The sequence below is a fragment of the Cheilinus undulatus genome, linkage group 11, assembly GCF_018320785.1.
Source record: "Cheilinus undulatus linkage group 11, ASM1832078v1, whole genome shotgun sequence".
Lineage (NCBI taxonomy): Eukaryota > Metazoa > Chordata > Actinopteri > Labriformes > Labridae > Cheilinus > Cheilinus undulatus.
This window is the reverse complement of record NC_054875.1, coordinates 42,742,541-42,767,292: the sequence shown is the minus strand read 5'-3', so window position 1 is coordinate 42,767,292 and position 24,752 is coordinate 42,742,541. Positions and strand designations below refer to the sequence as shown.

Here is a 24,752-nt window from a genome sequence, read left to right as displayed (position 1 = left end):
GCCAAAATAACAGGTAATGCTCACCTATTATCTGGCTGAGGCTGCAGACTGCAGGTTGTAGACCAAGTTATGATCAGTGGAGATTTTTTTCAGAAGTTACAGCTGAAGCTACAGCTGAGGCGAGCACTAAGGTTACTTGATTTGGGCAATGATTGAAACTATGGCTAAGAATACGGCTAAGATAGCAGCTAAGGCTAACTGCAGTTAAGGCTATGGCTTTGCTAATGGCTAGGCTACCAGAGTTAGGATTACAGCTAAATAGACAACAGATAACAGCTAAAATTAATTCTACTGTTGTTATAGCTAAGGCTACAGCTGTGCAAATGGCTCAGCCTTGTTAAGACTACAGCTAAAGTAAGGGCACAAGTTATGCTAAGGTCACTGATGTGATTTGGATCTGACTGAAGCAATGGTTACTATTGGCCAAGTCTATGGCTATGGCTAAAGTAACCTGTAAAGACTATAGATGTGCTTATGTCTAACGCTCAGACTAAGATTATGGTCAAATGTTAACACACAGGTTTTGGCTTTAGCTTAGGCCAAACAAACTGAAGTGAAGGCCAAGACTGAAAGGCTACAACAAAGACTTTACTGATTTTATTACTAAGGCTAATTCTTGAGATTGAGGTGGAGTTTCAGCCAAGGTGTATTGACTGAAGTTACTCTGTGACATAGATTGATCTCTGAGGTATGAATCAGGCTTATGGTGAGCTCTAGCTGTTCTGACCTGTCTTTACTTCAAGGCAGACTTATGTTTAAACCACAGCTTGAAGTACATGTCTCCAAAACCACCTGATGCCAAACATTTGGTCGGAACAGGAAACACTTAAGTCCACCCAGGATGAAGAGTAATCCTTCAGTCCTGGTCAAACATGTGATTTAGAGCCTGGCATACGGTATACTTAAAATAACTTCTCTGGAGCTATGTCTAGACACGATAAATGCAGATCAAATATCATAACCCCTGGATTTAAAGACTCAAAAGTTTAGAAGTCTGTTGACTTTAGCAGTTATCTCCGTACGCTATCGGTGTGAAGGCATCCACCTCTGCTGAACAGGGAAAGGCTGAAGGCTACAGGGAACATCAAAGAGGCCTGAGGGGGACTTAGCACCTTCCCAGGGACACAACCTGCATTGTTCTACAATTAATCCCAGCCTGCTCTATTACTTTCAGATTATCTTTAAGTGGGTGAAGTCTTTGTGGGGCATTAAGACTCTCCTTAATCTGCCCCCACCATCGCCCTACACTTCAATGGCGGCCGTGCTATCTTGTCCGGGTGGGGATGGCGGAGGCTTAGGGCTGCTCTTAGAAGGTGGTCTGCCACGGCCACAGGACAGTGTGAGAACTGTGACACAGGGGAGGGACAACAAACATGAGCTCAAATCTCTTAAGCGCACAGGGAGACAAATAAAAGGATTTGGGTTGTCAGGGGGGCACAGGAGCTAAAAAGCTATCTTTCATAATCCTTTTGATAGTGGACCTTTGAAATGCATGATCTGGATGTTTTAACACACGGTTCTCAGAATACGATTAAGGGGAAAATCTCGACAGAATGAGCTTGTGAAAGTTACACAAGCAAAACGCAGGTCTGTGAGTGAAGAGTTTTAGTATCGTGCTTTGAACTGCACAAACAAAGACGAAGAGCTGAAATCTGACATGCACATGAACTTCTGCTCTAACAAGTGGTTTTACACTAGCTACAGACAGAATAATGAAACTTACCCCCTGGTGAGAGCCGTCATGGTCACAGTCAGGAGCCGAAGCGTGTGAAAATGAGAGAATAAGAGGCTTTAACTTTATGTCAAGTCATGTCACATCAACAGACATCCAGCACAGTATTAGAAGTTAGTGAAATTTCACATTCAGTCTGCAAATACTCACCGAAGTGAAGTCCTGGTGTGACCCAACAAAAGGAAAAAAACAGGAGAGAAAATATCAGTTTTGACACAAAAAAACAGGTCAAAACAGGTTTTTTAGAAATAGTATTTTCCAAGTGATTCTAAGGAGTAACTCTACAACTCTCTGATTCTTTTACTGTTTCAGTTGCAGCTGCACTTTTGCAGACTCAAAGTGATTGTTGATGTCGAAGAAAAGAGCAGCATCACTATTTCAGTGTCCAACAATTGAAGCAAAGAAACTAAACATAGGATTTAAACTAAGAACTTCAAAGTCTCTTTAAAGTTTTAATGTTTGCATAAAGAATTAGCCTCTAAGACCTGGGACAAATGGGAGCAAACTGAATTCTCACATGTGCATGCAATGTTCTCTTTGTATTTATTTTTCACTATCACATGATGCTGATGTTGGAATGGATAAAGAGGGATTAAAATCTCCTTCTTCTGCAGCAGTAATGATCCAGTGAGAAAAAAACTAATGTCTTATTTCTAATACTTCTCTTTCCTGTTCTCTTTTTATTCCTTAAGCATGATGAACAAAGGGGGAAGGCTCACAAATGGTTCACAAATATCAGACACTGGTTATTGCCAAGCTGGCACTCCTGCTAGCAAACATCACTAATGCGGAATTTGCTTCTCACTGACACCAACCAACCTAAAATATTTGTCTCCTTAGTGTTCACTGAAAATGCTGCAGCTAACGTACAAAGTAATGAATTTATGTGAAGTTTGTTTTTGTAGAATTTTTTTTTTTTTTTTGAAGAAGAAGAAGTTACAGCCCCAAAAATTCACACACCATAATAGTTAAAACTGAGAAAGCAACAAAAGGCAACAGCTTGATGATGACAGTATTTCCTCTTATAAAATTTTGTTGATATTTTTTCAGATATTTTTTGTTTCTAATTTTGTTATTCCAACCTATAAAGTAAAATACAAGCTAGCTAGGCAATACAGAATATGCCTCACTCTAACTTGTTATAACAGCATTCAAGACTTCACCTGTTCACAATGGACATAAAAAAATTAAGAGTTTTACTCTTACCTTTCATTCTCATTAATTATTATTATTATTATTATTATTATTATTGACTCCTAAATATATTTGGCTAGCCTTATTGTTTGTAAGGTTTTCATGATGCCAGTTTCAGTGAAAACCAACACTATCCATACCAGTTTTGACACAGTAACAAAAATAAAAGTCCTAGGCACCCAATTCTGGGTAATTTCTTGTTTTTAATCAACCAAAATGCACACTAAAGGCTGAAGTAGATATCTTGCCATTTTTGATGTATTCATTCCCCTCCTATCCCACCTTATTCAAGCTGGGTTTACGCTGTGATTTTCAGCCAATCCACGTTAGATATTGGGCCAAGTTTCAGCCTAATTATGAGTTGTTCATAGTCCCAGTTAGCTGCTCCTGACTGGTCTGGTGGAATTCTGACATGTTTAATATTTTGCTCTTGCTACTGCACACATTCACACAGTCAGAGAAGAGCCATGAGTATATTCCTCAAATTAAAGCCATTTTCCTTTATAAACTGTCAGACAGCGCTAGATATCACCATAAAAGCAGGAATGCCTACTTGACACGCCTTCCCCTCCAAAGATATAAATGAGCAGGAAGTATATGCAGACTTCCAATGGACAGTAATGATGTGTTGATAACTAATGAGCTGATTCTGAGAGCCAGCTCTTTAATTTAACACTTTCCTTTTATCCCCTTTTTGCTTTTATCAGAGACACCTCAGAATTAAGGTGCCTCTAGCACTCCTACAACTTTTGTATTAAACATCATGCAAAGTAAGTTCAAGCAAATTCTGTGATTTGGGGAAATTATACCAAAGAACTTCAGGTAAATGTATCTGTGACAGGTGAATACATTCTTAAATTAGGCTGATTTTATTAAAGTCAGATGAAGGGTTGTTTTGAAGCTCAAGAATGAGGTCATATTTCTGTGCTGATCCAAAAGTTTCAGATCATTAAACAGAGCTGTAATTCCCATCATCAGCTAATGGAATATTTTGCTGCTAGTTGTGTTTGCTGGTGATGCTTTATGTATGTTTTGGTGAGTTTTTTGTTGCTTTTTCTAGCTAGATTGTGTCGTTTAAATGAAAACGGGCTAATGAAAAGTATTAGAGCATTTAACATTTTGACCTTAGATATTATTGTGAAATAGTCTTTCTTCTGCTTTTGTTTCTGACCCTTCAGACATCTGCAGAGTTATGACACCACCTATGACTAATTTCAGAGTTATGACACCATATATGACTATTGCAGACAGAAGGCGGGGTTGTACCTTCTTATTTGCCAGCGTGGGGTCCTGTGTGAGCAGCTGAGAGAGGTCAGGGACCCGAGCACCAGCGGCAGAGTAGATCCACTCCTTCTCTATGGGATCCAGCTGTAACAGAGAGTGGGGGGAGGTGGGGCTCAGACTTTACACACTCACTCAAACACACCAACTGTCCACATCCTGTTGTGGCCTCTTTTGATAATGCTGAAACTACAAACCTCTAATCCGTTTCCTACAAACGACTGAGTCACGGCCAACTGACACAATGTGGGAGACACCCATGATCACACTGCACTCTGTTTTACTTCTGTTAATGGTTTAAAGGGAATTAAGGCTGATAGATGTGACACCACAGCGAGAGTGAATGTGGATTTCCCCCAAACCCAACCCTATTGGCCACCTATTATTGAAAGAAAGTCAGACTTAGGAGACTAAACCCCTTAAATACATACATTTAAACCCTCTGAGCCTTATTTTATAAGAGAAAAGCTAAAAAGAGCAACAAGAAAACCATTAAAATCACAGAAAAACTTTAAAAAAACAGGCATAAAAAGGACTTACAGCAACAGAAGCAGAGCCCATACTGCCCGTACTCTCCTCGTCTTGCTCCGACTCAGACTGAAAGACAGAAAAAACACACCACTATTACTCAGTGCTGACAAAATACCAACTGCTGCCCATGTTTACTGTACCGTATCAGTCATAATGGTCCCACAGCATGTTCCAGCATCCACTTTGACACAGCGGTCACACTGCTGTGATGTTTTCCAGCTGACCAAAGGGTGTCAGACAGATAGAGAGGTAATGAGGCAGCGAGACAGAGGTGCCGTTTTCACACCGAAGGGGTAATGAATAACAATCCAATTAACAATTAACCCAAAAACAACACACCTACAGTCAGACCATGTGTGGGTTTTTGTCACCATCTCAGAGCAAAGGGGTCAGGAGAAACACTCCACTAGCAGTGTGTAAAAGTGTCACCGCGGCTGATTTATGTGAGTCAGGAGAGGCTTTTTTGAGGACTTGATTGCAAATTGTTCTGAGATCACACAAACATGACGTAAAAACACTCGGCTCTTTAAGGTCTCTTGCTCAAACTGTCACACGTCAGCGTGCTGAACATGAAAAGTGGAGGGTTGTATTTATCCAGCCTATTCCACTTCTGCATACTTTCAGTGGAGATAATAATAAAAAGTGGAGGAAAATATTAACATGAAAGATGTGAATGAAATCACAAATTCAGCGTTTTGAATTGTGGTTACCAGAAAGGGCTGCAATTTTTATTTTCACTGTTAATTATACAGTTAACTGTTTTTCCAAGTCTTTATTTGGTTTGGGCAAAATGCCTTCAACATTGCACAAACTGACGTCTAGAAACCATTTATCATCAATTTTGTATACATTTGAAACTGAAGGCATAGTTACTATGTTTTGTACGTCAAATAATTGTTTTGTATGTCAACCTTTCTCTAGTTTTTATTATAAATTAGGTCCATATTTAGTCTAAATGTACAAAAAATGGCTAGAAAAGGCTTGACAAAATTTTCCACAAGCCTTGAAACTCTTTGTTCCTTATAAAAATAATGGAAAAAGGAGAAAATATTCACCTTTACAGGCTTGAAATAGCAAAATAGATTATGAATAAATAACTAACTGTAAATATCAGCATGACAGAAAGTCTTACAGATTAACAAAATAGTTTTGCTTTCACCCAGCCAACATTATTTCACACTCTGTTTAGTCAGTCGGTTTATTTTGATCAGCAAATAAAGGAAAACACTCCCAACCACAAACATGGAAGTGTTACCTTATAAAAACAGATTGAACTAATTTAAAAGGTGTAGGCTGAGGCCAGTATGTTTGTCGGATCAAAGAAATTTGATCGTGTTATAATTCTTAGAGCTCTTTTCTGTAACTCAAAAATTGGAGAAGCAGCATAATGTAGCGTTTAGTGTAACAACAGATTTTAAAAGTATTTACAGGGTGATAGTTAAGCTTGGGCTGCATGGTGGCACAGGGGTTAGGCACTGTTGCCTCGCAGCAAGAAGGTCCCTGGTTCGATTCAGGGTCTTTCTGTGCGGAGTTTGGATGTTCTCCTGTGCATGCGTGGCTTCCTCCCACCACCAAAAACATGCTCATTAGGTTAATTGGTGACTCCAAATTGGCCGTAGGTATGAAAGTGAGCGTGCCTGTTTGTCTCTATATGTCAGCCCTTTGATTGACTGGCGACCAGTCCAGGGTGTACCCCGCCTCTCGCCCAATGACAGCTGGGATAGGCTCCTGTAAGTCACACAGAGTCTTTACTTTAAGTACAAATTGGGATGAACTTCTTACCTCTAGTTTAAGGTGATAACTGAGGGCAGAAAACAATGCAATTCCTGCTACACTTTGCATTCATGCTGTTCAGTTTCTGGGTCCACTACAGAGACTCAGAAGTATGTCTAGAAAACCTAGCCCAGTCTGGTCTAATAGAGGTGGAGACATGTAGAGTGTGCATGTGTGTGAGTAAACTGATCTCCATCTGCATTATCCAGGAGTGTTAGTCCAGTTTCAAGAATTCACTCAAGTATGATTACAGTCAGACTAACATGTTTGCATTTTAACAGTTCCGTCTTAGTCAAACTAGCTGGATGATTTGACTTTTTTAACCAGTGCTAACAGATAGATCAGTAGTTTTAAACAGCTGATTGTTTGGTCCACAAAAGAGATCTGAAGTTGTTTCTTGATAATGTGACAGCTAAGTTGGATTCATCTGGCAATAAATGTCAAAAATTCAAAAAAAACTTTTAAAATAATGTATTATGCAGGACTATCCTGCATAAATACCTGTGTAAACTTGTGCAAAATTATCACTTAAAACATTATCATGTGACTGGATCTATAGGTGACAAACATTATTGTTACTGTAGCTGAGCTGTTGTTTGATGTGAGATATAAAATCATTCAAAGATTGAAAAAGTTTCTCATCCATATTAAAATCAAAACTTACAGTTACCCAACATTTAGAACCATGATATTTTAATTCTTTCCTATCAACTGTCCCATTGATTTTAGGTCTCAGGTGTTGTGATGCAGCGCTGTATCAGCCAGGTATCCTCTGTAATGTGAAACAATTGTCCTGCCTGCGTGTCCTACATACAAAGTTCAATGGTGTGACTAATACCTTAAGCAAACACACTTAATCTGATTGCAGGGCTTTATTAACACACTCCAGCATATTTCATCTGTCTATTGTGAGCGTCATCAAGGAGAGCAGCATATCTGAATCTCAATCTCTTTAATGGGCACAGATGATGATTATCTTTCTAATGAGGTCCAACATGTTGCTGCTTTACATAATAACACAGAGCTTCATTTAAATGCAGATTCTCCCCCAGCTCCCCCGTCAGGTTCTCCTCCCACTCAGACCCAACACACTGCAGGTTACAAATCCAGGTAATTAACTTGGCACCACCTGGTGGGGAAAGGAGGGACTGCTGGACTGTCAGCACTGACCTGAAGGTCCTTTGGATGATGCACTTTAACTACAGTGAGGATATCTTAAAGCTGTCTTAATAGGCACTTTATAACAGCATCATTCAATGGATTGTGTTTATATTTAGTGTATTTAACTTCATCTTTAATTTATTTTTTCTGGGCATCCCTTGAACTGGTCATTTGTACTGCTGTGGTTTTAATCTTTACAACACTCATCTCTCATCTGCACTACAAATTCACTTTCTATGGACTAGTGAAGATATCTTAAACCTTAGACCTTCCTCATCCTCACAGAGAAACTGAAGTATCAGATTTTAAAACATCAAGAGTATTACTTCAGTCTGAATTGTTTCCTTGAGCTAAGCCCGGAGGCTTTCATCTTAATTTCTCTTAAAGAGGGTGGATCTGGTTAAAAAAAAAACACTGAAATGTAAACTACAAAGTTGTCAGAAACAAAGTTGAGTTTTACATATCAAACAATAACAAATACTTTAAATCAGTGTTACTCAACCCTGCTCAACCAAAGAGCCAAATTGTTGAAAAATACCTTTGCAAGAGCCACAATCTAAGTGATGAAAAGTGACAAAAATTGGTTGAAGTGGGAGAAAAGTGTCAAAAATGGTTGAAAAGGGGCAAAAAAAGCATAGGATGACAGGTGAAAAGTGACAAAATGGGGAGAAATACTGGCAAAGAAGGGCAGAAAGTGGCAAAAGTTGGTGAGAAATGACAAAAAGTTACAGGTGGCAAAAAGGGCAGAAAGTGGCAAAAACGTGGTCAAAAAATGAGTGAAGTGACTAAACGGGCAAAAAGCAGCAAACAGATGGGTGAAATGGATAAAAATGGGGGGGAAATGGCAAAAAGTAGTTTAAATGGGCAAAAACTGGCAGAAAAGGGGCAAAACCAGGATAAAAGTGGGAACATGGGCAAAAAACACCAAAAATTGATTAAAAGTGGCAAAAAAAAGGAAAAAAGAGGCAAAAAAAACCCCACAAATATGGGCAATGGAAATATGCAGACAAAAAATAAAGGTTGACAATAAAGTTTGACAGTAAAAGCATACTGTAAGTATGGGGGAAAAATCTGATTATTGTGACTTGCAATTGATAATTTCTGAAGTCAAAGTTCCCTTTTTTAAGGTTTTCTGGGGGAATTATATGGCCATAAATCATCACAAAGAGCCATGTGTTGAGTATCACTGCTTTAAATGTTACATTTTTGCCTTTGCTATTATTTTGCAAAGCAACAATGCATGGTTCGGGGCTCTAATTTAAAAATGTAAAATTTAATCTAACTCTTTTGGTTTGAGCTCCAACATATTCCTATTAGTGCTGTTTGTCGATTGAAAAATTAATCTAGTTAGTTACTGGCTTTGTAGTTGATTAATCGGAATTAATCACATATGTCAGTAATTTGAGAGAGATTGCATTACTGGTAGATTTAATCATAATAGTGACAAAACAATAAGAAAGTGCATGTTTCTGAAGTGCATCAAAACTTTTTACTAGCTTTAGAAACTAGGATGGTGTTGATCTGTAGAATGTGGATTTTATCCATAAAATTATAAAGATGAAGATTTCAGAGAATTTTTCCAACTGAAGTTACAATGCTACTTTAGCTGGTAGTGTGATGGCATCAGAGTGAGATTAATCAGTATACATGTTTTAACCGCATTTTTCACCCCGTGATTAATTAACTGAAATAACCAAAAACTTCGACAGCACTGATTCCTGGTAAAATGAATGAATATTGGCATTTACAGATAGTGGCAGCAACACAAATAGAAGTCTAATGACCAAATTTGGAAATTTCTTGTTTTCATTGATCATAAATTGCCAGAAAACACTTGCACACTGTCTAGGTCAGTGGTTCCCAACCTGGGGCCCAGACCCCCTAAGGGGGACGCGAAAGATCTCAGGTGGTGGTGGTGGGGTTCGAGGTTGTCAAAATGAGATCTGCACGTATTAAGTAAAATCATAAAAACACACAGAATGAGTTTGCACATTGGTCTTTTGGTAAGAAAACATGGCGTTTCATCAACGAAACAACTTGATTTTGGGAAATAATGTTATCAGTTTTTTATGTGGGGGTGGGGCTCAGAGAAAAAATGGTTGGGAACCACTGGTCCAGATGATCCATAGACAATGACATTTCACAGACATGTTTTAGATTTTAGTGCAATTTAGACAGTGTTTTGGAGTTTATATTCAATTTTTGATGGATTAATTCATCCCTCAAGCACCTGTTTAATGGAATAATGCATGTTTTTAAAAGTTTTTGTACTATGCGATACCAAAACACATAATAGATAAAGATTTTATTGTTTTAAAACAAATGCTATCAAGATAACATAAAAAACAATTGGCAAAAATTTTGAGCATGTTATAAGGACACTAAAAACATTACAATATGGCCTGGGAAGAGGTTCCTAAACTTTTTCACACCTCTCACAAATGGAATTTTTGAATTTTTTATAAGACTTTGTGTATTAATGGTGATTTATCCTCTAAAACTAAAGACAAGTGTCAGTCTGAGCTGGAGATGTGACTGAGTTGTGGTCAAAGGCCCTACATAGAGTAAACTACTCCTCTTCTTGTGTCTGTCTCGACTTGATCCAACTCAAACTGGCACATAGAGCATATTTGGAAGAATTTTATCATCATGTCAGTTCAACATGTCTTTGCATTTCTACTGGCCCTGCTACTCTTTTACACCTGTTCTGGTCATGTCCAAGGCCTGGAAGGTTTTGGTCAGCCATTTTTAAAAATATTTCAAAGAGGCTAAAATGTACATTAATCCTGTCCTGTTACAGCAATATTTAGTGTCTAAAGCTACTTTTCTCTGCACTGCAGCCATGTTGGATATGATTGCCTTTTTTAATCCTGGCCAGGAGAAGGATACTACTATCCTGGAAATCTCCAACTCTACCTTTGCACTCTACATAGCTCATGGACATTGTGTTCTTTTTGTGGGTAGAAAAAATCAAATATATTCTCAGGGGAGCAGCACACACTTTCATAGGACTATTTTTGGCATACCTTTGGGACCTACTTGTAATCCCACCAGATTAATATCAACATAATTTATACAGTTTGATGTCAAGTATAAACAAATGCCTGGAGCTGCAGGAGTATTCACAGTAGTGTTTAATATTTTGGATTTTTGGATTGTCAGGTTTCTCGTCTACAACGTTTGTCTCTATATATCTGTAGTCTTTGTAATATCTGATATTAGGTAAGATTACTTAGAGTGGGTGTGGACAGGCAGGGTTGGGGGGGCAGGGGGCTGTCAACAATGTCATCCTTAGTTTTTGTTACATAAGCATCAATAAAGTGTTGAGAATAACAAACTTTACAATTGGTTTAATGTTAATTTTAGTATTACGCCTCCGGCGGAGATAGTTTTTGGGTCGGCCATTCATGTAAACAGGATATCTCATAAACACTTTGAGTTACAAGGTCAAGGTCAAAATCCACTACAGCCCTTTTTAGTTGTAATTTTGGATATTGGTAGTAAATTTACTCCCTTTCAGGACCTTTAGCCCCCTTATATAACATTATCTCAGCCATGAAGCTGATGTTTGTTGTTTTTTTTATTCATTTGATGAAGATCTGACGTCATGATGAGAAGTTGTTTGCAGGTTTGTGGTCACCTTTTATTTAAGATGTCCCTCCCTTTTTAAAAAACTTTTTGCCTAATGAAGGCCTAGTACTGAAACATTGCCCATAAATACCACTTTTTTGCAAGCTGTGGGAGTTGTCTTTGAACAGTTTAACAGCTTTCCATGATGGTTGGATCCAGTTTTAAAGCCTTCCAAACCCTTATCATGCTGATATCTCTCTGCTGCAGTAGTGAATATTTATATTACAGTGTTTTTTTTAGTGCAACCACACCTTGTCTGTCTTCTGTTGCTAGTGCTGCATTCTTGTTAAAGGCATATTAATAAATGTTCAGAGGTTTTTAAACAGTTTCCACCGAGAAAATAACAATGGAGTGATTCTGTTATACACAGCATGGATCAGCTAATCATTCATGCAAGTTTAATGTTTGTGACTTTAAATTTAGGAGGCAAAAAGTTCCTTTACATATTTTGTTCTCTATTTTTGATGAAGAAACAAGCTTAAAAACTTAATTGCACTATAAAGGAGTATTAAATGCAATTGCACCCAACTAGGATTGGTACAGTACCAGAATTTAAACTGTAATATGATACTGGTAAAAATCATACAATATGTCTTTCTGTTTTTATACCAGAGCAACAAAAATAGAAGACCTATCCAACCAATAACGGGTTATTTCTTGTTTTCAATGACCTAAAATTGGAAACAAACATCTACACAGTGTCTACACTGTATAAATATTTTGTACATATATTTATGTTGTTCATAATGAGTCTAAATCATAGTTTTAGGCATCTGTCCTATGAAAAAGATGATATTAAGCTTTACTACTTTCAGGGTTCCTACACACTTTAAACAATCAAAGTTAAGATCTGATCTGAGACTATAACATATTTTCAGGTTTGCTAACCTGATACGAAACAGTTTCGTTATTAAGAATTAAAATTACACTTTTTCTCAGAGCGGACCTTTCAAAATAACAGTGGCCTGTACATAGTTTGGTGGGCTGCAGAACTGTAACGTAGACAATCATATATGCCAAAAGGATGATTAAAATCATGCAAAGTTGGACGGAAAACAATGACTTGATAAAGACATGCCTTAGGCAAAGTGCCATTTAAAAATTAAAACCTCTCTCAAGTGAAAATAAGACATTTTAAGACTTTTTAAGGGCTTAAATTTTTCAAATCCCAATTTTAGACTCAAAGACTTTTTGAGGGTCAGTAAGAGCCCTGACAGTACTATCATGAAAATAACAGAGACTGCTTCAAAAAGTAGGAAAGTACTGAATTTTGAAAGCCATAACGCTTACATGCAACTCTCTTCTGTAATTATTAAAAGGCCCAACAGGAATTATAAGAAATGAAGAACTTCCTCTCAATCAGCTACCTTTGAGCCTGACTCTTTGTCCATCTCATCGTCCTCGTTGTTTTGCTCCGAGGGTTCTTGGATTTGGATGACAGGTGTCTGCTGATCCTGCAGGAGCATAAACATGATGTATTAAAATTTAAACTTGCCAAAGTGTAATCTTCGTGTTCACAGGCCACACATTTATCTGTGTTAAGTCGCTGCTGAGGCTAACACACAGAGCATCGGCGCTTTAGTGCTCTTTTCTTCTCCACCATCTGGGTGTGGACACATCATGTTTGCTTTAAAGCCTGTTTGAATCAGACATCAAACCAGTGGCATAAAACGCATTAATCTTTCAAACCTATGATTAAATGCTCAAGTTTACAGCAGGAACAATATGTAGAAGTACTTCAAGAGGATTATGTGCATTAAAGCAGCACATAGTGTTTATTTTCACGACAGTAAAGTGCTTCTGTACATTAAACAGCTCTGGCCTTTATGAACAGACATAAGCCCTTTGACCTTCCATTCTCCTTATCATAGCTAACTTAGATTAGAGCTTTTTCCCTCCTCCACAATATTCCTCTGTTCAAATGTGCAGCCAAGTTTACATGCTGACGCACAGTCGAAGAGGAAAGGCATAGAACAATGACAAAAGCAGCCTTGTTTAGATATAAACGCCTCATTCAAATACAGTAAACATGTTGTGCTGGAGTGATAGCACATTCAGGGAGCTGGGTTTTAGCACTTGTAGCTGTTGCTGAATCATCGACACTTCTCCCACACAGCTCAGTTTGTTTTATCAGCAACACAGGGCAAAACAGCCAGCTAGTTTTAAAACTCACCTCGGCAGCCGTGTCAGACTCTCCACATGCCATCGGCTCATCCTGTTGTTCCTTCAAGTGAGGAAGAGATGCTGAGGTGTCTGTCGAGTCCCACGACGCCATGGCGGGAGTCCTGGCCGGGCTGGAATGTCTCTGTTTGTCCACATTGCGGTCTTGCAGCATCTGTCTGTATTTCTTCTTCAGGACAAGATACTTCTCACTCTGCAGCAAACACAGACAGTCAGCACAATATGCCCTTTGATAAGAAGAAGGGAGCCCGCAGAGAAAAACAGTCATGTGGGTTGGACAATGATAACTTGTGGGTTTTGAGGGAATTTTTCTGCTGTAGCTTTATTTTAAATCCTTTCTCCACCTGGACAAAAGGGGTGGAAATAGAGTGAAACAGAGTAAGATACAGAAAAGATAGAGAAATTTACAATACCTTAAGATATGATACGATATGATACTATGTATTTGGCTAAGGATCATTTAAATCAGTAATTTCTACTATGAGTCATTTAAAAAAAATCATTCTTTGTAGCAATGTCTGGTATTGCCACTGCCTCTGTTGACGTGTATGCTTCTGATGACTACAGATGACATATCGGGAACTTGAAGGATTGTACCATTTTGTAGGGGAAGATTTCATCACTACCATTTCTAACTCTGTTTTAAGGGTCAAAGGGGAGTGAGAATGGAGGGTGGGAGTTAAAGTTTAAAATGGAACGACCTGTCATTTCAGAGGAACACTTTAAACTACTTATTGAAACAGATTTTTTTTTTATCTGTATACATAAGGACAAGATTTTAAGAAATTATGCTTTCCCTTTTTTGTGGGAAAAAACCCCCACAAAAAGTCTGTCTTTTCCATATGAAGACCCTGCTGTGTCTCACATGTCTCTGACTTTTAAATCCATTTATTCCAGATCACAAGTCAGGTCAGTTACAGTCTTTAGCTAAATAAAATCTGGTCCAGAAGAAACTTAAGATCTTGACCAGTTGCATCACAATACTGTGCACGCAACAATGGGTCATTTGTTTGACCAATTTAATGTAAATCTGACAAGTTTTGTTCGGGAAAAATCAGGTAGAAATTGACACTGCTTTTAAGTCTGTTAATGAAGTGGAAGCTACAGCTGCCACACTATCAGCTCACTTCAGTGTAATGACTGTAAGGGCTGTGCAATAACTGGGCAGGCTGTGAGCAATGTTACAAGTAAAACTTTAAACATGACCTTTTATATCCACTGCTTTAAATGCTTGAAGGTGTAAAATGTTTTTGTTCCTTAGGGCTTGAGAACAGAGTGGTGCTAGACCTAAATGTATCTGCAAGGATTATTTAAACATTTACCATCATTTTATGGACTTTTAAGACCCTTAACAAATTGTTATTTTTAAGAAACTTTGCAGGTGCATCCGGTCTTGCAAAACAAAAAAAAAGGTATGCTTTGGGTCTTTAATACAGCTACTCAGAATTGCCTCAATACCACCCCCTCCCCAACAGTTTACAAAGTTAAAGCCCTCTCCTTCCACTTTGCGGTAGATCTTTGAAATTGTGCATGCAGATGGGGAGATCTACAAAAAAGCCTCTTGGGCCGACACCATATCTCTAACGGTAAATCTGCCATTTTGAATAGTTTAGAAAAAACTGGGCAATTTTTAGCAATTTCCAAAAGTCACATCTGGACTAACTCATCCAAGGTATTTTCTCCGATTGACTTGCACTTTGGCAGACAGCTAGAAAATTACGAAATATGCTTTGTGATTTTCCTTTGTTAGAGGGCATGTGCATGGCGAGGCGCCACATTTGCATAATTTTTGAAAAACAGGAAGTTGTTTATAACTCTGTTGTGGTTGTCCATTCTGACAGCATACACTCGTCTCATATGGTGATATTTTCGACAAATTAAAGATCAAAGGGCCTTCCAGTGGTGACAAGAAATGTCAGATTTAATGGTGTAAGCTGCTGCTACAAGAAATCCAAGATATCCACGTCAAATTTGTGTCAGGAGGGCCTAAAGAAGTGGATTCAACTATGTGCAAAAATCTGAGACTTTTTGTCAGACGGTGTAGCCTTGGCGGGGGAACAAAGTCAAAAGTTGCTGTTTTTGAATTAGTCATATTCTGGTGTACATCACTGTATTTAAGACAAATTTCATGGGCTTAGTAACAGCCAAGGCTAGAACACATTCATATATGAAATTTTGCTGAATTGCGCAGGGGCACCCTCGTGCAACAGGAAGTCACTGCTACTGAATTACACATTACGATTCCCACATGGTTGGTGAAATCATGCTGAAATTTGCCCAGGCAGCTTCTAACATGTTGATCTTACACATATATGATAGTCAAAGGTCTATGTCAAAAGGCGTGGCCATGGTGATTTTTTTGTTTGCCATGAAACAGGAAGTAGAATATTCAAACCCTTTTAGAGCGATGAAACTTGGCAGAAAAAAATTCTCATCTGCATGCTGAGCTGATTGATACAGTTTATGTGGGTGGGAGTGGCTTATTGACTCAGTGGCGCCCCCTACAAGATTTCGAAGTTAGCCCCTGCAGCAGGTTTGACCTAGGAGTCTGAACATTTGTGGACATGTGTGTCTTGTCAGGATGTACAAAGAAGTCTCTCCTACCCGATTTTAAATCATACAAGATGTTCACCATTTGATTTCCTGCTTAAATTAACCTGATTAACTTGAATTAACCTGTTAAAAAATATTTTCATAAGGTTTCCAAATGTTAAAGGAGGAATTACAAATACCCATCACACTTTTAAAACCTCTAGAGTATGATCTAATGAGTAACTGAATTTTAATATTATTTTTTAACAAAAATATCCACTCAGTAACTTTGCAAACTGGTCCAAAGTGCTGTGTATCTTTCTTATATCAAGCAAGTAGAAATAGTTCCTGAAATGTAAATCTATTCATTCACCTTTTTTTCCTACTCAAAACAGTTTAAACAATTTAAATCTAAAAAATAAATCAAGTGTACTGTGTGCATCAGAAGTTTAGATTGAAGCAGCTGAATGCTGTGGTGACATTTATCCAGCCTGTGTTACTTTATAGAAATAGTTTAGTCACAGCATCTTAGGGGGGAAAACCTGCAGATATCAGGGTAAACATTGGGACAGCTGCTTTTTCAGTCATGACAGTTAAACCAGAACATTTTTGTAACAGTGATACATTAGTCTGTTTATGTCTCAGTGCAGAAATATGAGCACAGAGTAAATGGGAGAAGAGTTCCTTCCACAAAAGGTAAAAACATTTAAAGGTTCACTTACATTCTCTGACTTCACCACAGCAATTCGGTCGATGATGAGCTTGAATTCCTCTCTGTATTTAGCTGCAAGGGGGAAAGAAACTGATGTGAAAACCTAAATATAGCCTCTAATAGAGGACTGCAGGAATGTGTATTGAAAGCAGGAAAAAGATGGTATCGTATGACATTTGGCTCCCTCTTCTCAAAGTTGGTGGGTTTGATTAATGACTTCCTGCTAAGATGCCTGATACAAGGTCTGTGGATGTAGATAGTTTATCTGCATGGTAAAATACAACTGTTATATGAATTGGAAGTACTTTCTTTATTTCTGAGGCAAACTTGTAAGAATTCAGCTTGATGTAAAATGCCTGAGAATGTAAAAGCAAATAGGCGACAATAAATGTGTGGTTTGTGAGCTTAAATCAGCATAGAAAGCTGTTTGATTCATCTCTAGTAAAAGAAAGACTGTTAAATCGATTACACTTCAGTGTGACTGAGCTAGATCACACTGCAAAAAAGGAGCGTAGCTTCTTCAATAAAAAGGAGATGGAAAAAAACAAGCTTAAAGAAAGGAAAGGGGTTCCCCTGCAGCATAGATGTAAACAGATCACAGAGAATCCCCAAAGGCGAAAACCTGAGTCGCTAAGGACCTTCAGTAAATCTTTGCTGTGGGAACCAAACAAACCGCAGCTGACAAGCCGCTGGAGCTCATCAGATAAAGCTATCTATCTTTGTTTACATGATAAGCAGATGTTAAGACATGTGCAGACTGTGATTAACTCTGGTTATCAAACAGTCATGCAAGAATTTTTTCCAGGCGTAGGTATTCCATTCATGCATTTAGATGTTCATTGGCATGCAGCTCAGGACAATTGAAGCGTTTCCTTTTTCCTGGTGTTGACGGAAAGAACGTTTGTAGTGAGATAGTTGCAGGGCTCACATTCACAACAACAGGAAACCCAAAGGAAGCAGACACTTACATCTGTCCTAACAACAGAATTCCTTTGCACAACAGCAGTGAGTCGCATACAAGATGGTTATTTATTAGCTAGAGGTCTGCACAAACAAGTAATGTGCACACATGTTCAGGAACACCCTCCTCCCTCCCTCCAAATGCAGCTACATTCCCCACTGTGCCCCAGTTTTCAGATCTGATGAAAAAAGCTTTAAAGGTCTACATCCAGTCATGCATGTGTGTTTAATTATGATTAAAATACTATCATCACAATTACCACTTTAAAATCTGCAACCACATGTTCAGACAGACTTTAAATGTGTGGGAAGCACTTTTCTAATTGGACGGCCACGTCAGATGGCAGAGTATCGACACGGCTCTCTAAACCTCTGTCAACAACTGCAGTGCTGACATAGCATCTGGAGCGTACATGCTGGCAACTGCCATACAAGGTCATTTTAGATAATCATTAGGGAGGTTAGAATATGTTTGTACAAGAGACAGTGCCAGAGGTAAAGGCACTTTTTTTAAATGGATAAATACATGACTATTTTGGGCTGAATATATTTCACAATTTAGCTGTGGATATGTTATTTATTTTATTAAACTTTCCAAAGAACATATATCTATTTTAGTTAAAGCTGTAACAAATCCTGTCCATCCCTAAAGCTACTTTTACAGAAGACTACAATCTGTTCTGGCTTTAAGTATAACATTTAGAAAAGCAGCACAATGCATCTGCTAAAGCCAAGACTGTATTATCACACTATTTTTTTTGCAAATGACTAGGTTGCTGATTAATCTTTAACTGGAAGGAAAATAGTTATAGTTTATCAATAATATAACAGAAAGCAGAGAATGTCTGTCATCTTCATTCAGACTCCAATCTGATTTCTTTCAAAGTAATCACTAAGGTATTACCATGACTGTGATATTTAAAACCAAATAAGCAGCATTTTATAATATTTGAGAACCTGTTACCATCGCAGTTCATCTCTGTAGGCCAAATATGAGAGGAATTTTCAATGTAAGCGATGATTCACAGCAGGATTGCATAAGCAGCTGGGGAGTAAGTGGGTGGAGAGGAACAGCAGAGAGCGAGACAGTGAGACATGTTTACAGGAATACAGCATGACTTAACTGAGCGGAGCACTACTATGATTAACAGTGACAATCAAACCATCTTTCAGCTGATAACTTAAAGAAATCTTCAAGTAATTTATCAATCAAGTCATATGTTTGAGCTGGGAAAGGCTTCCCCTTTCAGATTAATTTCTTTTTTTTATATATATTTTATTTTACAAATCAAAACAGAATTTTTGTGGGTATAACAAGATACTAGTACATTAGTGTATTAAAATATAAAACAATACAATTGTCTTCTGATCTCCTGATACCACTTTTCCCACCACTGTGTATAAAAAATGTCGAGTAAGCATAAAGAGAATCTAGTATATAATTATGATTTCACACTTGTCAGTTTTTCAGAAACTATAAGCCCTTATCTGATTAACTTTGCTGGATAAAAGTAAACATTATTATTCAAAAGTTTATGTACTTTTCCTGTTGAAACATGTATCCAAAAGTGGTTTTAGCCAAGAAGCTAACTGTTCCTTATGTCCAATGCTAACTTACAAAAACACAGCAGCTGTTTCCTTCATGATGGGAAGGTAAATTGTGTTTGACTACCTCCTATTTCTGTATTTCAGTTTTTGAATTGTTAAAAAGAGACAGCAATCTCATGTAGCTAAAGTGAAAACTCAGGGTAACGCTGAACTTTCAAGTTATCCAGACATATTTAAAAACACATTAGGATAAGGGCATAAAATAAAGAGGATATGTTAATTTGTGATTGAAACTGCTGAAAAGTAGTACAAAAAAGTGTTTTTTTTTTTACATTATAAAGTTGTGAATTTTTCAGAAACCTAACTCAGAATTTTTTTACTTTAAAAAGTCATAAATGTATGAGAAAAAAAACAAGATTTTAAAATTGAAAAAGTTTTTTTTTTTCTTTTTATATTTATTTTGGTGCCTATTTGTCTTTGTTACAAAGAGGTAGGATAGTGGATAGAGCTGGAAAGCCGCCTGAGTAAATTGGGCGTGACCTAACCATAAGGCCATCTGCACCAGCCATAAATTTCAACTTCATAAATTCGAAAATTAATCGTTTATAAAGCCATAAGTTAATGACATGACAAGTTTGTAAACTTAGATGATGAAGATAATGCTATGATTCTCAGATAAAATCGCCATTACTTCCTTCTTGCCCAGTCCGAGTAAAAAGTACAGGTTGATTATGAATTTTTGACTGTATAATCTTGTAAATTTGTAACTTTTTAAACATGTGACTTATGATTTTTTTTCTTGTAAATCTATGACTTTAAATGGGCTCTAAAATGCTGGCAGCTATTACCTACTTTCAAGTAAAAGCCAACGTATGGATTAGGTTACTTCTAAAAACATAGCTTCATACTAACATTATCATATAAAAGTGTTAGACATAGCCTATGAGGGATGCAGGATATCATCAGTATGTAAACAGTATCAGCAGGTTTTCACTTAAAAATGAGGTGAATTATCATATCAGCAGATATCAGAGTTTCTGCCAATATTTACTAGGCTATATTTTGGCTATAAAAATCTGCCTATATCAGCTGTTAATATTGGCCATATAAACAAATAAGTTTGGTGTGTTTAAGGCTGGACCAACAGACCTACTTCAACTTAAACCTTTCTTTATTCCTTATCACTTAAAGTGTGTTTCAAGGACTGAAACTTCTTAATTTTTCCATGCTCAAACTTTAAATTGTATGTTTGTAAAGTCGAAGTTTAAGGTCTGAAGTAAATTTGAACGTCAGTTTTGGTATAGGCTAAAATGATTTTATAATTATTGATCATATGTAATCGTAATACTAATAGCATGCATTCTTACTAGGAATCTGTTCATATCGCATTGGTGGTTTTACCTGAAAGGCTAACAGCTCTTGTCATCTAATGCTAGCTAACAACCATACACTCTAACGAATTGCTGTAAATTTACGAGGAAATTTCAATGGTAAGATCCCGTTATGTTTAAATACAGGACAACCCTGTATAATAACAGTTTATAACATTATTTTACTGTATTACTGCTTCAAGGAAAGGAAACAGTAATTTCTTGTATTTTTGCATTGCATTTTGGGAACAAGAAGGTGAGAGCACATGCTTGGAAGGAGAGTGAAGTTAGAAATCACATTGTTATCCAACTCCATCCTAACAATAACCAGGTTAATGCCTTACTGCTTTGCTGATTAGAATAGGCAAAAACCATCACTTACTAAGTTTGAGGTCATTTGTAAGATTAGCATTAGCTGGAGTTTGAAAAGTTATCACAGCTTAATTTATGATTTTTCTGACCTCCATGGACCCCTGTTTAGCAGGGCCCCAGAGAGATCTCCCCTTTATCCCTCCTGATGTGCTGGCCTTGCCTGATTGTGCACTCAGGTGGGTTTACCTGCCACATCTATGCCTTACTTCAGCCTCAGTTTTTGACACAAACATGCCCAAAAGTTCTGCACAGTTCTACATTTTAAAATGGACTATTCGTAATAAAGCATGTCTGACATCTTTATCCCAATATTTCTGTAAACAGCACACCCTTCTCAATATTTGTATGCAAATTTAAACTCAGATTTATGTTTAGAGGAGTCTTTATTGAGCAACTTAACTCACGGCACAGACATCTGTCTGCATTTCTACGATAAATCTATCAAGTGAAAATAAATCAATAAAATGAGTTTACATTGCATCAATAACTTCATTTAATGTATAAGCGTTTTTTTCTCACTGTGATGTTTAAAGAATCATGCTCTTGAAGCTTGTTTTATTTGTTTTTTTTATTTTATTTTATTTTATTTTTTTATTTTAATATTATATTAGGTCACCTGTCAAGCTGCTGTCATGTTTTTGGTCTTTAAGAGGAAGCCAGAGCACAATGAGAGAACCCACACATGCACGGTAGATAATGGAAACCTCCACAGAGAAAGGCTCCTGGCCAACAGGGAGCTGAACCAGAAACCTTCCTTCTATGAGGCGTTCACCACCATCCCACCATGCAGCCCTTCTTATGTTCCAAATTCATGACAGACAGTTAACAGGTGACAGGAAGGAGGGTTTGGGCTCAGGAGTCAGAGGTTGAGGCTTCTGAACGTCTCCTAAAACAACTCAGAAACCCCCCCCTCTTCTTCTCCTTCTTCTTGTTCTCCTCCTCCAGCTGGAGCTCCAGTCTTTCCATCCTCTGCAGCAGCCTTTCTGATGCTCTGGCCCTCTCATCTTCCTTCTCCTCCAGAGTCTGTGTGAGGACGGTCACAGACTCCTGAAGAGAGGCCTTTTCTCCCAGCCAGTCCAGCTTCTCTGTCTCCATCTGCTGCAGAGTGTCTTTCAGGCTGACACATTCTCTGAGGAGTTCTGATCTTTCCTCTTCCCACTTGGATTTCTGGTTGGCCAGATCCTTCGTGGCTTTTGCCAGATCCTCCTCCAACTTTGTCGTTGTTTTGCTGTGTTCGCCCAGGAGCCTTGACATTCCTTCCTCCCATTGTTGTCCCAGTCTTGCCTGATCCTCCGTGGCCTTACGCAGAGCAGCCTTCATCCTTAAAGAGTCCTCCTCGTGTTCTGCCAGGAGACGGGATCGCTCCTCGTCATATTGGCTTCTAAGGATCTCTAAACTGTCTTGAACCTGGTCCATTGCTGCTTTGGCTTTGGCCTTTTCGTCCATCTGAGAGACAAGGAACTCAAAGCGTTCTTTCTCCCATGAGCTCTTACTGTTTTTGAACTCATTTTGGACATCTTTGAGTTCCCTCTCTAACCTGCAGACAGCTTCCTGGTGGCTTGAGATGAGGCTGGATCTTTCCTCCTTCCACGCCTTACGTTGCGTCTTCTGGTCAGCTTTGGCCTGCTCCATGGAGGCCTTAATCCTGGAGACCTCCTCTTCCCTCAGGTGTTCTTTTGGAGCAGCCGTGTTGATCCCTGCCTGGAGATGCAATTTTTCTTTTTGTGCCAGGTCTTTTTTGGCCTGGCTGAGCTCCAGCTTCAGTTTGGAGATTTCAGCAGATTTCTCCATCTGACGGGACCTCTCCTCCTCTAATTCTGTCCTCATTTTCTCCAGGTCTTCATGGGCCTGCTTTAGCTCCTTCTTCAGGTGTTCTTTTGGAGCAGCCGTATTGATCTCTGCCTGGAGATGCAGTTTTTCTTTTTTTGCCAGGTCTTCTTTGACCTGGCTGAGTTCCAGCTTCAGTTTGGAGATTTCAGCAGAGTTCTCCATCTGATGGGACCTCTCCTCCTCTAATTCTGTCCTCATTTTCTCCAGGACTTCATGGGCCTGCTTTAGCTCCTTCTTCAGAGCGCAGTTCTCGTTGCCCAACTTTTCATTCTCCAAATTTTGTGGCCCAGCCAGAAGACAGGACTTTTTCTGTGCCAACTGTCTCTTCAGGTCTTCGAGCTCAACGTTTGCCACGTGGTTTTCAGCTTGCAGTACTTCTATTTTTCCCACCAGCCTTGTCTCATTACGCTCCCACCTCTGGCGTTGGCTCTGCAGGGCCATGTTAGCCCGGGACAGTGCACCCTTCAGTCTAAGTTTCTCCTCTCTAAGCTCGGCAAGGCAGTCCTCCGTCCCCATTTCCACCACCTCTGCCCGTGCTGTGGCCTGTGTTTTTGGGACCTCAGCATGGAGCAGAAGTGTGTCTGAGGAGACTTTGGCTGCCTGATCCTTTGGCCGCTGCTTACGTTCCTCCGTCCCCACTTCCACCACCTCTGCCCGTGCTGTGGCCTTTTTGGTCGGGACCTCAGCATGGAGCAGAAGCGTGTCTGAGGAGACTTTGGCTGCCTGCCCCTCTGGCTGCTGCTTACGCTCCTCCGTCCCCATTTTCACCACTTCTGCCCATGCTTTGGCCTTTTTAGTTGGGACCTCAGCATGGAGCAGAAGCGTGTCTGAGGAGACTTTGGCTGTCTGACCCTCTGACCGCTTCTCACGCTCAGGGAGTTGAACTGGGGCCTTTTTGGTCTCCTGAAACCTGTCTTCTGCAGCAGCAGACTGAGTCTCCTCAGGAGTCTCTTTAGTTGGTTTGTCTCCGGGCTCTTCTCTGGTATTCTGCTGAGCCGGGACAGACTCACCGAGCTGCAGGATTACTTTACGTCTTTGTGAATACCTGAATCCTGGATCTTGGGGGTCCTCACAGTCGACTTCTGTTTCCAGACCCGCAGGAAACCCAAAGCTGCATTGGACCTGATTCAAGGGGTCGTCTTCCTCCTCCCCATAATTGTTCTTCTTCTTTTTCTTCTTCTTCTTCTTTTGCTTGGGCTCTGGGTTTTTAACGTTTAGAACAAATGACTCCTGTTCGTCATTTGACCATGATTCCTCATGGGTTTCAGCAGATGTCTGAGACACCATGGTTTCAGGCATCTTTTCTCCTGCAAAAGATTTTTTGGTGTTTTTCACCACGCTCCACCCGTCCAAACTTTCAGTTTTTGGCACACTTCTGTTCATTTTTGGTTCAATCCAAAAACCTTTGAAAGGATTAAATATCTTGCTGTGATAGCAGGATAAAAACGTGCTGTCAGATTGAATATCGCGCTGTGATAGCAGGATAAACACGTGCTGTCAGACTGGCGTCACTAACAGAACTAATGAGAACTGGTGTTTTGCAGCCTATTTAAGGGCTTCTGGGAATGTTCTTTGATGTCATGTGACCAGTTACAGTGAGATCAAAGTACACGGAATTCCCCCAACATTCAAAAAAAAAAAAAAAAAGAGTGTGCCCAACATTCCGCCAGACAGGAAGTATCCATGTTTACTTTCAAATTAAAATGCAGTAAATAGCAGAAATGTTCAAAATGGTTGTTTGTAATCCTGAATGTCCACTGGGGGTCAGGAAGTGAAGGACAGCCTTAGGAATGACTGGGAACGTAGGAAAGTTAGCACTTTAAAGCTCAAAGTGGAGCTGTACTCTACAATTATCATCAGAGAATGTCTACAAGGTTAAAATAGCTTTGGGTTTTTCACTAGTTTTTGTTTTGATTTTGTGTTTACCATTTTAGTTTTAAATAGT

General features: G+C 38.8%; 1 protein-coding gene across 1 annotated transcript in view; it reads right to left on the bottom strand.

Moving 5' to 3' along the window:
* Positions 1-24,752, bottom strand: part of LOC121517422 (ankyrin repeat domain-containing protein SOWAHA) — a 38,970-nt gene that overhangs the window by 11,348 nt on the left and 2,870 nt on the right. Inside the window, exons 2-8 of the mRNA XM_041799163.1 lie at positions 16,738-16,799; positions 13,476-13,676; positions 12,670-12,756; positions 4,748-4,804; positions 4,193-4,294; positions 1,883-1,894; positions 546-548 (exon numbers count right to left, since the gene is read on the bottom strand). Coding sequence (XP_041655097.1) covers positions 546-548; positions 1,883-1,894; positions 4,193-4,294; positions 4,748-4,804; positions 12,670-12,756; positions 13,476-13,676; positions 16,738-16,799 — 524 coding nt within the window. The remainder of the gene's footprint in view (positions 1-545; positions 549-1,882; positions 1,895-4,192; positions 4,295-4,747; positions 4,805-12,669; positions 12,757-13,475; positions 13,677-16,737; positions 16,800-24,752) is intronic.